The sequence below is a fragment of the Piliocolobus tephrosceles genome, chromosome 14, assembly GCF_002776525.5.
Source record: "Piliocolobus tephrosceles isolate RC106 chromosome 14, ASM277652v3, whole genome shotgun sequence".
Lineage (NCBI taxonomy): Eukaryota > Metazoa > Chordata > Mammalia > Primates > Cercopithecidae > Piliocolobus > Piliocolobus tephrosceles.
In genome coordinates, this window is record NC_045447.1 from 64,341,262 (window position 1) to 64,356,263 (window position 15,002).

Genomic DNA, 15,002 nt, shown 5'->3' on the forward strand with positions numbered 1-15,002 from the left:
CAGGCGTGAGCCATGGCACCCATCCTGTAGCTGTAATTTCTAAAATGTGGTATGCATCTGTGATTTCTATTGATGATACTCAAAAGTATTGCTAACACTACTATGACTTGTTAAAAGGAGGACTGGCTGGGTCAAGCCCTTCAGAACTGAAGGAAATGCTTAATATCAGTTAGAGGTTAATAAAAATAAAATTATAAGCTTTCCCCATCTAAGTTTATAGATTCCCTGATTTCTCTTTTTGAGGACTCCAGCTTAAGAATCCCTGCTCTTAAAGAGTACTGGCTGGGTCAGACAGTATCTTCAGGCCATAAAGCCTACTGATTAGTCCTAAGTTTCCAGTATTTTTTGGCTAAAAGAAGTTATGTCAGCTGGGTACAGTGGCTCACATCTGTTGTCCCAGCACTTTGGGAACCCAAGGCAGGTGGATCACTTGAGCCCAGAAGTTCAAGACCAGCCTGGACAACATGGCAAAACCACGCCTCTATAAAAATACAAAAAACTAGTCAAGCAGGGTGGCACGTGTGTGCCTGTAGTCCCAGCTCCTCAGGAGGTTGAGGTAGGAGATGACTTGAGTCCAGGAGGTTGATGCTGCAGTAAGCCAAGATGACACCACTGCACTCCAACCTGGGTGACACAGAGAGACCCTGTTTCAAAAAAAAACACACAGACACACACACACACACACAAAGAAGTTATGTCACTCTTTACCCTCTCCCTTTCCCATTTATCTGGATTTTCTTGCTCTGTCATCACTATCTGGGCCAATGAGATATCTGAATAGGCTCACAGTCTTCTTGTCCTATTTTCCACAACTTTATTGTTATGCTCAAATGATTCTAAAAACCACTGCAACAATGAAAACGTTATAGTATTTTCTTATCCTAATCATCTACATCAATGCAACTTTGTCTCATCTGGATCCTACGAGTCTGTAAGCAATTCTTCTCCCCATACCCTCTGTCTACTAATAAATCCTCTAAACAGTAATCTATTATTCAAATACCTATCAAAGAAAACTGTAGCTCAGAAAAATGAAGTAACTTGCCTAAAATCCCCCAACAATAAAACTCCTAGAGAAGTCTTTAAATATATTTTGTGCCAATCACCATGCATGATTTGTGTTCACATTAGGAATACATGATAAGGCATATATGGCCTTAGTTTTTAGATCACTGCATTCCTCTCTGCCTTGCTTCCTGATGGGTATACTTGAAGATTGTATGGCTAAAAAATTTAACTACGTAATACAAGTATGATCATCTACAGAAATAACTGAAGGCCAGGCACAGTGGCTCACTGGCTCATACCTGTAATCCCAGCACTTTGGAAGGTCGAGGCAGGTGGATCACTTGAGGTCAGGAGTTTGAGACCAGCCTGGCCAATATGGTAAAACCCCGTCTCCTCTAAAAATACAAAAATTTGTCTGGGCACGGTGGCTCACACCTATAATCCCAGTACTTTGGGAGGCCAAGACAGGTGGATCACAAGATCGGGAGTTTGAGACCAGCCTGCTCAAGACGGTAAAACCCCCGTCTTTACTAAAAATACAAAAATTAGCCAGGCGCAGTGGCAGGCATCTGTAATCCCAGCTACTTGGGAGGCTGAGGCAGAAGAATAGCTTGAATGTGGGAGGCAGAGGTTGCAGTGAGCCAGGATAGCACCATTGTACTCCAGCCTAGACAACAGCCTGAGTGAGACTCTGTTTTAAAAAAAAAAAAAAGAAAAGAAAAGAAAAGAAATAATGGAAAATAATAATAATTACTAATATAAATCTGGAGTTGAACCAATTATAATTTCCTGTTTTAAGAAAACTGTCTTCCTTCCTTAAGATAATTTCCTATCTCTTTAATGTGAACATATACTTCAAAACATTTTGATCAAATAAAAGAAAACAGTGTGTTCTGCTGAGAAATCTAATGACAACTATAAACATATTATGAAAGAATATATTTATTTTTATTTTATTTTTTGTAGATACAGGGTCTCACTCTGTTGCTCAGGCTGGTTTCAAACTCCTGGGCGCAAGCAATCCTCTTGCCTTGGTCTCCCAAAGTGCTGGGATTACAGGCATGAGCCACCACACCTGGCTGTGAGAGAATTTATTTAATAAAGGAATGATTATCATCACACTAATACTCTCAAGTAACATGTACATTTGGTTTTAAAAAATAAGTTTTAGTGTTTATGAATAATTAGCATACATTTAACACATATCACTTTATATGGATTATTACAATGTAAATAGAAGCAATTACTTCAACTATTACTTTAAAATTACCTCCATTGGGCTGGGCACGGTGGCTTACGCCTGTAATCCCAGCACTTTGGGAGACCAAGGTGGGCAGATCACCTGAAGTTACCAGTTCAAGACCAGCCTGGCCAACACAGTAAAACCCCCATCTCTACTAAAAATACAAAAATTAGCTGGGTGTGGTAGCACGTGCCTGTAATCCCAGCTACTGGGGAGGCTGAGACAAGTGATTTTCCAATCACTTGAACCTGGAGGCAGAGGTTGCAGTGAGCCAAGATTGTTCCAGTGCACTTCAGCCTGCATGACAGAGTGAGACATCGTCTCAAAAAAAAGACAAATTATAATAATAATATTACCTCAATTGCTACTAAAAAATACAAAGAGAATGATTACGTATTCATCTCTTGTTTTTTCAATCAGCAATACCACCGCTCCTTAGATACACTGAAAAAAATCATCTTTTCATACTCTCCTCTGTTGCCCAGGCTGGAGTATAGTGGCACAATCTCAGCTCACAGAAACCTCCAGCTCCAGGGTTCAAGTGATTCTCCTGCCTCAGCCTCCCAAGTAGCTGAGATTACAGGTGTGCGCCACCACACCCAGCTAATTTTTGTATTTTCAGTAGAAATGGGGTTTTACCATGTTGGCCAGGCTGATCTTAAACTCCTGACTTCAAGTGATCCACCCACCGTGGCCTCCCAAAATGCTGGGATTATAAGCATGAGCCACCGCACCTGGCCCTTTTTATACATTTATTCTGTACACAACCACTGACTGATGGCCTACTATGTGCCAGTAAACATGAGCAATATGGAGACAAAATGGGATCACTGTTTTCAGCTCTCGGGGGTTTACAAACTAAAGAAGAGCAGATAAGCATGATATAAATGTTTTAGTTCTAAAATATCTGTAACAGCAACATGTTGTGGAAGAAAAAAGTAGTAGCTGGTTTAACTCACAGAGACATGACAAGGTTTCCCAACATGAGAACTGCATAACTTAGCAAAAAGGGAAGAAAAACATACTGCTTACACTTAACTGTCAATAAATTACAGCCACTATTACAGTACACAAGTACTTTCCAAATTTTATTTCACTTAATTATCACAACAACCCTTTGGGACCAGCAGTTCACAATGAGAAACCAATGGTGTACAGGATAAACAAGTAGCCCAAGATGATGCATCTTAAATGGAAAGGCCAGGAATGAATTGAGCTCTGTGTAATCTGATATTCTTCCCACTACACCAGGTGGCCCAAACTGAGTTTTAAGAATAAATAAGATTTAGCAGAGAAAAAAGGAGAAAGAACACAGCAGAGAGAAGCGGCATAAAGATATGACTCATGAGTTATCTTAGAAAGGAAGAAAAACTATCTTGGAATATATACATACACATATGAAATATATATATACACATACATACTAATAAAAGAAATAATGACTTACAACATAAAGTAAGATAATTTATGAATTAAACTATGATTAAAAATTCCATACTCAAATTTACTTGAGACTGTTCCATAATTGAGACCTTAAAGGAACCTACATTATGATTTCAAAAATGTCTGATTTACAAATCCTTTAATCATCAAACATGTTCATAAATTAATATTTTTAATCAATTGAACCCATTAATTAAAATAAATCTAAGATAACAGAGAAATAAACATAATTCATTAAAGTTCTACTTTAACACTTATGCAATTACACTACATTTTAAAATCATGTTTTATTTACTACAATTTCCTTTTTAAACACAAGAATGGTATAGTGATAAAGGTTAAACATGGAGTTTTTCATATGAAATAAATCTAAAAAATCAAACTCAACTTTTAACATTATTTCAGAGGAAAATAAATCGTACCTCTGCATTGTGTTTGGTTGTTATTTCTAATTTTTCTTTTTTAGCCCGATGGAGTTTCTTCCTGAGATCAGCAGTAATATCCAACTCTGTTTCAGTTTTAAGTATTTGTTTTACATCTGATGAGGCATTCTTCAACCTACAAAATAAGATTATAGTAAAATGTATATGCTTCTCATAAAGCACATTTTAGAGCATTTCTGATATTTCTGACAATTCATTTTTCAAAAAACAGAGAGAACATGACATAGTTCTTGACTCAGAGTTCACAATCTAGTAAAAGATGTCCATTGCGAAAGCTATGTAGAAATACAAAGTAGTATATATAGATAGATAGACATCTAGCAACAAACCACTGTCTAATGGGAAATTACCACATTATTCAAGACTGCTACTTAAACTGTCTGATCATACCACAGGCTGGATCATTTTGGAAGAGACTGGGTTCCCCCACTTTTTTTCTTTGTAAATAATACATTTTGTTTACTGCAAATGTAATACATAATACAGAAAGAAAAATGTCAGACTAAAGCACACTACTCTCTCCCAAAAATAAAAATGAAACATTAAAACAACCACAAACAGAATTCAGAGGTATAAACTCACAAGAGAAAGAACACAAAATATGAGATAATAGCAATAAAATACTGGAAGCTGAAATGCATATGGACAAGTGGTAATTGATAACCCCCAAAAGCTCAGTAATTGACAACACCTTTGAAAATCAGGGTAAAAGTAGAGCAGAAAACAGGAGAATTAGTTGAAAGTCTGCCAACAAAATAATTACATCCTCAGATTCCCTATCCCCTACACCACACAACTGGGTACCTATCTCTTTCCCGGTCTGTCAGAAAAACACTAGGGGTTTATTCCCTGGAGAGGATAAAACAGAAGGTCTCTGGATCAGAAGACATTAGATACAAATGATGTTTCATACTATATACAATAAGTTGAGTTAAAAGTTATATAATGAAAGAGCGCTCTAGAGTTTTAATACTACTTGTCTTGCCAGAATGATGGCAGTCAAGCAGTGATTGGAAGTGTCTTCCCTACAGAACCTAAGCAACCAGGTGAAAAATACCTAAAGATACTGATGCCAGTCATTCTCTAGCAAAACAGCTTAACCATATAACCCTACAGAGCATGACACAAACACAAAGCCTCACACACTCAGCTTCCAATCATCTTTTTAGGTGAAGCCCCTACTTTTCAATGTAAGCAGACAGCCAACAATCACCAAGAGTTTAGGAAGCACCTAATATGATAAATAGAGACCAAAAATATGGTGCATGGAAAGAAGCATGCCTTGAAAGACTATGCAGAAAGATGACAACTTAGAAGAGAAAAAAAAAAACTAACATTGTCTCCTAAAAAAAATAGGAGAGAGTATAACAGCCATATATCACAGCCATGACTGCAATAAGAAATGAAATATTCAGAGGAAAAAAAGCTCTTAAAAATCAAAAACACGGCCGGGTGCAGTGGCTCAGGCCCAGCCTCCAAGCACTTTGGGAGGTTGTGGTGGGCAGATCACTTGAGGCCAAGAGTTCAAGACCAGCCTGGCCAACATAGTGAAACCCTGTCTCTACTAAAAATACAAAAATTAGCTGGGTGTGGTGGCTCATGCTTGTAATCCCAGCTACTTGGGAGGCTAAGGCAGGAGAATCCCTGAACCCAGGAAGCAGAAGTTGCAGTGAGCAGGGATCACACCATTGCACTCCAGCGTGGGCAACAAGAGCGAAACTCCATCTCAAAAAAAAAAAAAAAAAACAAAGAAAAAGAAAAGAAATCAAAAACACAAAGTAAGAAAATGAAAAGCTAAATAAACAAAAATAAAAGAAAAATCTCCCAGAAAATAAAAGCAAAAAGAGATGGAGATGAAAAAATTGAAAATTTTTTAAATTAGAAGACTATCCAAGAAGTTCAAAATCTAAATAAAGGTGCAGAATGAGAAAATATAAATTTATAACATTAAATAGTCTTATTATTTTGTAAGCATTGTTCTAAGCATTTTACATATATAAACCTATTTATTCTTCACAATAATCTCATGAGATTGGTACTATTATGACCCCTATGACCCAAGTTCACAGAGCTAGTGAGGGGCAGAGCTGAAATTCAAACCCTGAAAGCCTGGCTCCATGATATATCTTCTTAACCACTGCACTATGTCTCTCTGAAGGGGAGGAAACTATTATAGAAACAAATCCACGGAAATAGGCAGATTCCGAAGGATATAAGTTTCAAACTGAAAGGGCCTACTAAAAGAGCTCAGGTTAAATGCATGGAAATTTCAGAAAACAGGGAACAAAAAAGTAGTTCCTCCAAAGTCCAGAGAGAAATAAATAGGTTTTACACAAAAGACTAAGAAATATGTTTGACTATAAAAATCCCTGAAAGACAGCCAGGGCGCGGTGGCTCACGCCTGTAATCCCAGCACTTTCAGAGCCCGAGACGGGTGGATCATGAGGTCAGGAGAATGGAGACCATCCTGGCTAATGCAGTGAAACCCCATCCCTACTAAAAATACAAAAATTAGCTGAGCGTGGTGGCGGGCACCTGTAGTCCCAGTTACTTGAGAGGTTGAGGCAAGAGAATGGCATGAACCCGCGAGACAGAGCTTGCAGTGAGCTGAGATAGCACCAATGCACTCCAGCCTGGGAGACAGAGCAAGACTCCGTCTCAAAAAAAAAAATTAAAAAATAAAAAATCCCTGAAAGACAACCTAGGCAATGCCACCCTGGACATAGGAACACGCAAAGATGTCATGACAAAGATGCCTAAAGCAATCACAACAAAAGCAAAAACTGACAAACGGGATCTAATTAAACTTAAGACCTTCTTCACAGCAAAAGAAACTATCAACAGTGTAAACAGACATCCTAGAGAATAGGAAACAAATATTCGCAAATTATACACCTGACAAAGGTCTAATATCCAGCATCTATAAGCAACTTAAATTTATGAAAAAAAAATTTTTTTAAGTAGGCAAAGGGCATAAAAACATACTTTTCAAGAGAAGACATACATGAAGCCAACAAGCATATGAAACAAAGTTCAGTATCAGTGATCATTAGAGAAATGCAAATCAAAACCACAATGAGATAACATCTCACACTAGTCAGAACGGCTATTATTAAAAAGTCAAAAAATAAGGCCAGGCGCAGTGGCTCATGCCTGTAATCCCAGCACTTCGGGAGGCCGAGGTGGGTAGATCACCTGAGGTCAGGATTTAAGACCAGCCTGGCCAATATGGCAAAACCCCGTCTCTACTAAAAAATACAAAAATTAGCTAGACGTTGTGGCGGGCGCCTGTAATCCCAGCTACTCGGGAGGCTGAGGCAAGGAGAACTGCTTGAACCTGGGAGGAGGAGATTGCAGTGAGCCGAGATCACACCACTACACTCCAGCCTGGGCGAAAGAGCAAGACTCCATCTCAAAAAAAAAAAAAAGTCAAAAAATAACAGATGGGGGCAAGGTTGCAGGAAAAAAGGGAACACTTACATACTAATGATAGAGAATGTAAATTAGTTCAACCATTCTAGAAAGCAACATGGTGATTCCTCAAAGAGCTTAAAACAGAACTACTATTCAACCCAGCAACCCCATTACTAGGTATACACCCAGAGGAAAATAAATCATTCTACCACAAAGACACATGCATACAAATGTCCACTGCAGCACTATCCACAATAGCAAAAGCATGGAATCAACCTAACTGCCCCTCAGTGACAGACTGGATAAAGAAAATGTGGTACATATACACCATAGGATACTATGCAGCCATAAAAAATAATGAGATCATGTATTTTGTGGGAACATGAATGGAGCTAGAGGCCATTATCCTTAGCAAACTAACCCAGGAAAGGAAAACCAAATACCACGTGTTCTCACTTATAAATGGGAACTAAATGATAACTCATGGACACAAAGGAAAAAAATAACGGACTACTTAAGGGTAAAGGGTGTGGGAAGAAAGAGGAGCAGAGAAAAAAAAAAAAAAGGAAGAGGAGCAGAAAAATAACTATTGGGTACTAGGCTTAGTACCTGGGTGATGGAATAATCTGTACAACAAATCCCCATAGCACGAGTTTGCCTATATAACAAACCTGCACATGTACCCCTGAACCTAAAACAAAAGTTTAAAAAAAAAGTCTGACATCATTTCTCAAAAGAAACACTGGAAATTAGGAAATAATGATGCAATGCCTGACAAAATTCCAAGGGAAAAATCATTTCTAACTTAGAATTTTATACCCAACAAATCACCATCCAAAGACAAGACTATAAGAAAGACAATTTCAGATCTGCCAGGCCTCAAAATATTTACCTCCCATGAACTTTCTCAGGAGGCTAATAGAACATTTACTCCACCAAAATGAGAAAGAGAAAGACATGGGATTCTAGAAGTTGGGTACTCAACACAAGAAAACTGCAGAGGGATTTCCAGGATAGTGATGGGAGGAAATACTAAGATGACACATGTGCAGCAAAGCACTTAAACGGAAATCTGTTCCAGCAGGACTGGTCAAAGCCTCCAGGAGTGATTTATTTAAGAAGATGAAAACACACCAAGTGTAGTGGCTCACACCTGTAATCCCAGGTTACAGGTGTAACCTTTGGCCTCCTGCTTTGGGAGGCCAAAGCAGGAGGATCACTTGAGCCCAGGAGGTCAAGATTGCAGTGAGCCATGACTATGCCACTGCACTACAGCCTGGGTGACAGAACAAAACACTGTCTTTAAAAAAGGAAGAAGAAGAAGGAGAAGGAGAAGAAGGAGAGGAGAAGAACAAGAAGAAGAAGAAGACAAAAAACATATTGAAAGAGATTTATATAATTTGTTTGGAGCATGAAGTTGAATTCCTGGTAAGTTCATAGAAACTAAGCAAACAAACCAAATAAGAAAGCAGGTAATTATTAATCCAAGCAAAATAAATTGTAAAAGAAAGTAAAAAATGTCACTGAATACTACTACATGGGCTCAACGTAAAGTTTTCATAACTATAATAATATAAACATTGAATAACTAATCTAAGATTATAATATCACTAAATGTAGACAACAGAAAAGGAAGCAGGCAGGAATGAGAACTAAATTATGATCCTCTGTACCAGGAAGTCAGTAGATAACACTTAAAACTAAAAAAATCAATTAACAACATGAAAAAAAATTTTTAAGAGATGAAAAACACCACCTCAGTTGAAAAAAGGATTTTTTTAGGAATCTAGAAAGTGGATTTGCCTCAAAGAAATGAATATTGCCGTTTTCTGTAATGACACTAAATAAATTTTACAGCACAATGGATTATTTAAATAATGTGCATATATAACTTTAATTTTTAAAATAAGACTAAAATAAAACTGAGATAATCAATGAAACCAAAATTTGGTTCTTTGAAAAGAGCAATAAAGTTAATAAACCTTCGGCTAGATTAACAAAGAAAAAAAGAAAAAACTCATATTATGAAAATAAAGAATGAAGAAGGAAACATCATTACCATCTAGAAGGATTATAAGAGAATATTCTGTACAACAATATACCAACAAATTAAACAATTCAGATCAAATGGATGAATTCCTAGAAAAACACAAATTACTGAAACTAACTCAAAAGGAAATAAAAAATCTGGATAGATCTTTAACAGATAAGGATATTGTATTATCTAACCACAGAGAATGCCCAAGCACAGATAGCTTCACTGGCAAATTCTACCAAACAGGTAAAGAAAAAATAATCCCAATCTTTACATAACAGGAGAAAACACTTCCCAACCCATTCTATGAACCTGGCATTACTTGAATACCAAAACCAGACTAAGTTATCACAAGAGGGGAAAACAGATTAATATCCCTCATGAATACAGATGGAAAAATCCTCAACAAAGCATTAGCAGACCAAGTAGCTGGGCATGATGGCACCTGCCTGTAGTCCCAGCTACTTGGGAGGCTGAGGTGGGGGGATCACTTGAGCACAGGAGTTCAAGGCTGCAGTGAGCTACGATCACCACTGTACACTGGCCTGGGTAACAGAGTAAGACTTCATCTCAAAAAAAAAAAAAAAAAATTGGGCAAATCAAATCCAGCGACACCTTAAAAAGATTATACAACATGACTAAGCAGGATGTATCCCCAAAATATAAAATTGGTATAACATCTGAAAATTAATTGATGTAATACACAATTTTAACAAAATAAAGAGGCTAGGTATGATGGCTCATGTCTGTAATACCAGCACTTTGGGAGGTCAAGGCAGGAGGATAGCTTGAGGCCAGGAGTTCAAGGCTAAGTGCCTACAGTTCCAGCTACTCAGGAGGCTGAGGCCAACCATTTGAGTCCACGAGTTTGAGGTTGCAGTGAGGTATGACCAGACCACTGTAATCAAGTCTGGGTGACAGAGCAAGACCCTGTCGCTAAAATTAGTTAATTAATTAATTAATTAATTAGAAGACAAAAACTACATGATCATCTCAATGGATGCAGAAAAAGCATTTGACAAAATCCAACCCCTATTCATGATAAAAACTATTAACAAACTACAACAAAATTTCCACACCTGAAAAAGGACACCTACAAATAACCTACAGCTGGCATCATACTTAATGGTGAAAAACTAAACGCTTCCTGTAACATCTGAAACAAGAAAAAGAAATCTGCTATTAAAACTTCTAGTCAAGATGTACTAGAGATGTAGATGGTGCAATCATGTAACACAAAAGAAATAAAAGGCATGCATACTGGAAAACAAGAAGTAAAACTGTCTTTAATTACAAAGGACATGATTCTGAAAGAAAATCCTAGAAATCCACTAAGAAAAAAAAGACTAAGGCCGGGCGCGGTGGCTCAAGCCTGTGATCCCAGCACTTTGGGAGGCCGAGACGGGCGGATCACGAGGTCAGGAGATGGAAACCATCCTGGCTAACACGGTGAAACCCCGTCTCTACTAAAAATACAAAAAACTAGCCGGGCGAGGTGGCAGGCACCTGTATGTAGTCTCAGCTACTCGGGAGGCTGAGGCAGGAGAACGGCGTAAACCCAGGAGGTGGAGCTTGCAGTGAGCTGAGATCCGGCCACTGCACTCCAGCCTGGGTGACAGAGCAAGACTCTGTCTCAAAAAAAAAAAAAGAAAAAAGAAAAAACAGACTAGAACTAAAATCAATTTCAGCAAGGTCACAGAATACAAGATCAATACACAAAAATCAATTATACTTCTATATACTAGCAATGAACAATCAAGAAAACAATCCCATTTATAACAGCATCAAAAAGAATAAAATAAATTTAACAAAAGAAATGCAAGGCCAGAGATGGTGGCTCATGCCTGATCCCAGCACTTTGGGAAACCAAGGCAGGAGGATCATTTGAGGCCAGGAGTTCAAGACCAGCCTGAGAAACATAGCAAGATCTTGTCTCGACAAAAATAAAAAAAATTGACCAGGCATGGTGGCACATGCCTGTAGTCCTGGCTACTCAGGAGGCTGAGGCAGGAGGATCACTTGAGCTCAGGAGTTTGAGGCCACAGTCAGCCAATATCATGCCACTGCACTCTAGCCTGGGCAACAGAGCAAGATCTTGTCTCAAAAAAAAAAAAAAAAAAGTGAAAGATTTTTACACTGAAAAATACAAAATGTTGTTGAAAGAAGTTGAAAAGCTAAACAAATGGAAAGACATTCCATATTCACATTCATATAAGGAAAAGTCAACATTATTAAAATGTCAGTTCTCCCCAAATTACTCTACATATTCAATATAATCCCTATTAAAACCCCAACAGACATTTTGGCAGAAACTGAAAAGCTAATCCTAAAATTTGGAAAGACAAAGAATTCAAAATAGCCAAAACAATCTTGAAGAAGAACAAATGGGAAAACGTTTGCTTCCTAATTTCAAAACTTACTATAAAGCTACAGTAATCAAGACAATGTGGTTTTGGATTAAGAACAGACATGTACGCCTGTAATCCCAGCACTGTGGGAGGCCAAGGCCAGTGGGTCATGAGGTCAGGAGTTCAAGACCAGCCTGCCCAGGATGGCGAAACCCCATCTCTACTAAAAATACAAAAATTAGCTGGGTGCAGTGGCAGGCACCTGTAAATCCCAGCTACTTGGGAGACTGAGGCAGGAGAACCACTTGAGCCTGGGGGGCAGAGGTTGCAGTGAGATCACGCCACTGCACTCCAGCCTTGACACAAAGTGAGACTCTGCCTCAAAAAAAAAAAAAAGAACAGACATGTAGATCAATATATCAGAGTTGAGACGCCAGAAATAAACCTATACTTACACATGGTTAAGTAATTTTCAACAGAAGTACCAAGGCAATTCAATAGGGAAAGGTGAGTCTTATCAACAATGCTGCTGCTGGAATAACTGTCTATCCACATGCAAAGAGACAAATTTAGACCCTTACCTCATACCATACACAAAAAGTAACTTAAAATAGAGCACTAAATATAAGAGTTAAAATTATAAAACTTCTAGAAGAAAACATAGAAGAAAAATCTTCATGACCTTAAGTTAGTCAGAGATTTCTTATATACAAAACCAAAAGCACAACTCCTACAGGAAAAGAACTGATAAACTGAACTTCATCAAAGTTAAAAACTTTGTGCATTTCCATAGATGTTATTAAGAAAATGAAAAGTCAAGCCACTAAACAGGAGAAAAATGTTTGCATATCATATATCTTTTTTGTTGTTGTTGTTGAGACAAGGTCTCGCTCTGTCACCCTGGCTCAAGTACAGTGGCAGGATCTCAGCTCACTACAATCTCCACCTCCCAGGTTCAAATGATTCTCATGCCTCAGCCTCTGGAATAGCTGGGACCACACAGGCACACCACCACGCCCAGCTAATTTTCATATTTTTTTGTAGAGATGGGGTTTCGCCATGTTGGCCAGGCTGGTCTCAAACTCCTGGGCTAAAGCAATCCACCCACCTCAGCCTTCCAAAGTGCTGGGATTACAGGCATGAGTTACTGCACCAGGCCAGCAAATAAGATATCTGATAAAGGACTTGCATTACAAATATACAAAAACTCTTAAAGCTCAATAACATGAAAATAAATAACACAATTTAAAAATGAACAAAAGATCTGAAGAGACATTTCACCAATGAAGATATATGAATGACCAAAAAGCCTATGCAAAGATGTTCAACATCATTAACCATCAGGAAATTTCAAATTATAACCTCAATAACATACAACTTCACACTCACCAAAATGGCTAAATTGAAAAAGTCAGATAAAAATCAGTATTGGTCAGGATACGGAGAAACTGAAACCCTCAATTATTGCTAGTGATAATATAAAATGATTCAGCCACTTAAGAACACAATTGGGCAGTTTCTTGAAAATTTTAACATAAATTTACTATATGATACAGCATTGCCGCTCCTAAGAATCTACCCAAGGGGTACAAAAACATATGTCAACACAAAGACATATGTAAATGTGCACAGCAGCACTATTCATAGTACCCAAAAAGTGGCAACAACTCAAATGTCTGTCAACTGGTATATGGGCATAATGTGGCATATCCACACAATGGAATACTATCAGCAACAAAAAGAAACAAAGTGCTGCTACATGCTACAACTTGACAAACCTCAGGAATATGCCCTGTAAAAGAAGCCACAAAAGACCATATATTATGTGATTCCAATTATATGAATTGTTCAGAAAAGGCAAATCTACAGAAACAAAGTAGATTAGTAGATTTTAAATAACTGCATCCAGATTCTAGAATTATAAAAAGTAATTTAGCCATTAAAAATTATGACAAGCTGGGGCAATGGTGCGTGCCTACAGTTCCAGTTACTTGGTAGGCTGATGCAGGAGGACTGCCTGAGGGCAGGAGTTTTCAGACAGCCTGGGCAACGTAACAAGACCCCACTTCATAAAAATTTAAAAATTATGACATATTGATGTGGCAAGAAGTTCCCCAAAATTGAAAAAGCAGGATACTAAATAAGGTGAAATATTCTAATTTTTAAATACATATTTAAAATTAGCCAGGTGTGGTGGCAGGCACCTGTAATCCCAGCTACTTAGGAGGCTGAGGCAGGAGAATCACTTGAACTTGGGAGGCGGAGGCTGCAGTGAACCAAGATCACGCCACTGCACTCCAACCTAGGCGGCAGAGCAAGACTCTGTCTCAAAAAAAAAATTGGGGGGTGAGTAGCTTCAAAAGCTAAGTGGAAAACATTTGTGTAGCAAATTTACGGGTAAATTACATGTTAGTTTTGGTACTTGTCCCATCCACACGTCCTTGCTGAAAAGGCAGTCTAGATCAGTCCTTCTCAAACTAAATATGAGGAGGGACTATCTTCACCCTACTCCATGATGATTTTGTAAAATATATTTAACGCATTATTTTTAAAGAAATTTTAGAAACAGAATACAACCCCAAATGTTTTATTCTTAGATTCAGCAAACAGAATATTACTCTGTTACATGACTATAAAAGTTTCTAAACATTTACTTTTAATTTCAGTACTTATTTCTTTGTAAAGCACACTTAGGAGAGAGTGACACTACCCTATGTGGTCCAGTTTTATATTACAGACTCCACCCACCAAAGGTGAATGAACTAAAGGTAGGCACCACACCCAAAGGCAGAAATCAATGGTACAAATAAGATGAGCAACAGCAATTAGGTGTTACTTCTTGGAGGGTAAACTGGGAGATACCAAGTAAGGAAGTGAAACAGCCACGGGAGCTAAGACTAAATGAATGCTTAAACAGTAGCCATGAATTAGAGCTGGGCCAATGAAGAAAGAGGAATTAAAGCCATAGAGGTTAAAGAAAACAAAACAGAATTGTAAATAAGAAAAAATACAATGGAAAGATTTAGAGTAGTGGAAAAGAACAAGCAAGTCTCTAGTAACAGGAGGAA

General features: G+C 38.0%; 1 protein-coding gene across 1 annotated transcript in view; it reads right to left on the bottom strand.

Annotated features, from left to right (window-relative positions):
- The window catches only part of CCDC171 (coiled-coil domain containing 171), a 288,764-nt gene that overhangs the window by 266,727 nt on the left and 7,035 nt on the right, over positions 1–15,002 (bottom strand). Inside the window, exon 3 of the mRNA XM_026453886.1 lies at positions 4,117–4,252. Within this exon, the coding sequence (XP_026309671.1) occupies positions 4,117–4,252 (136 nt within the window). The remainder of the gene's footprint in view (positions 1–4,116; positions 4,253–15,002) is intronic.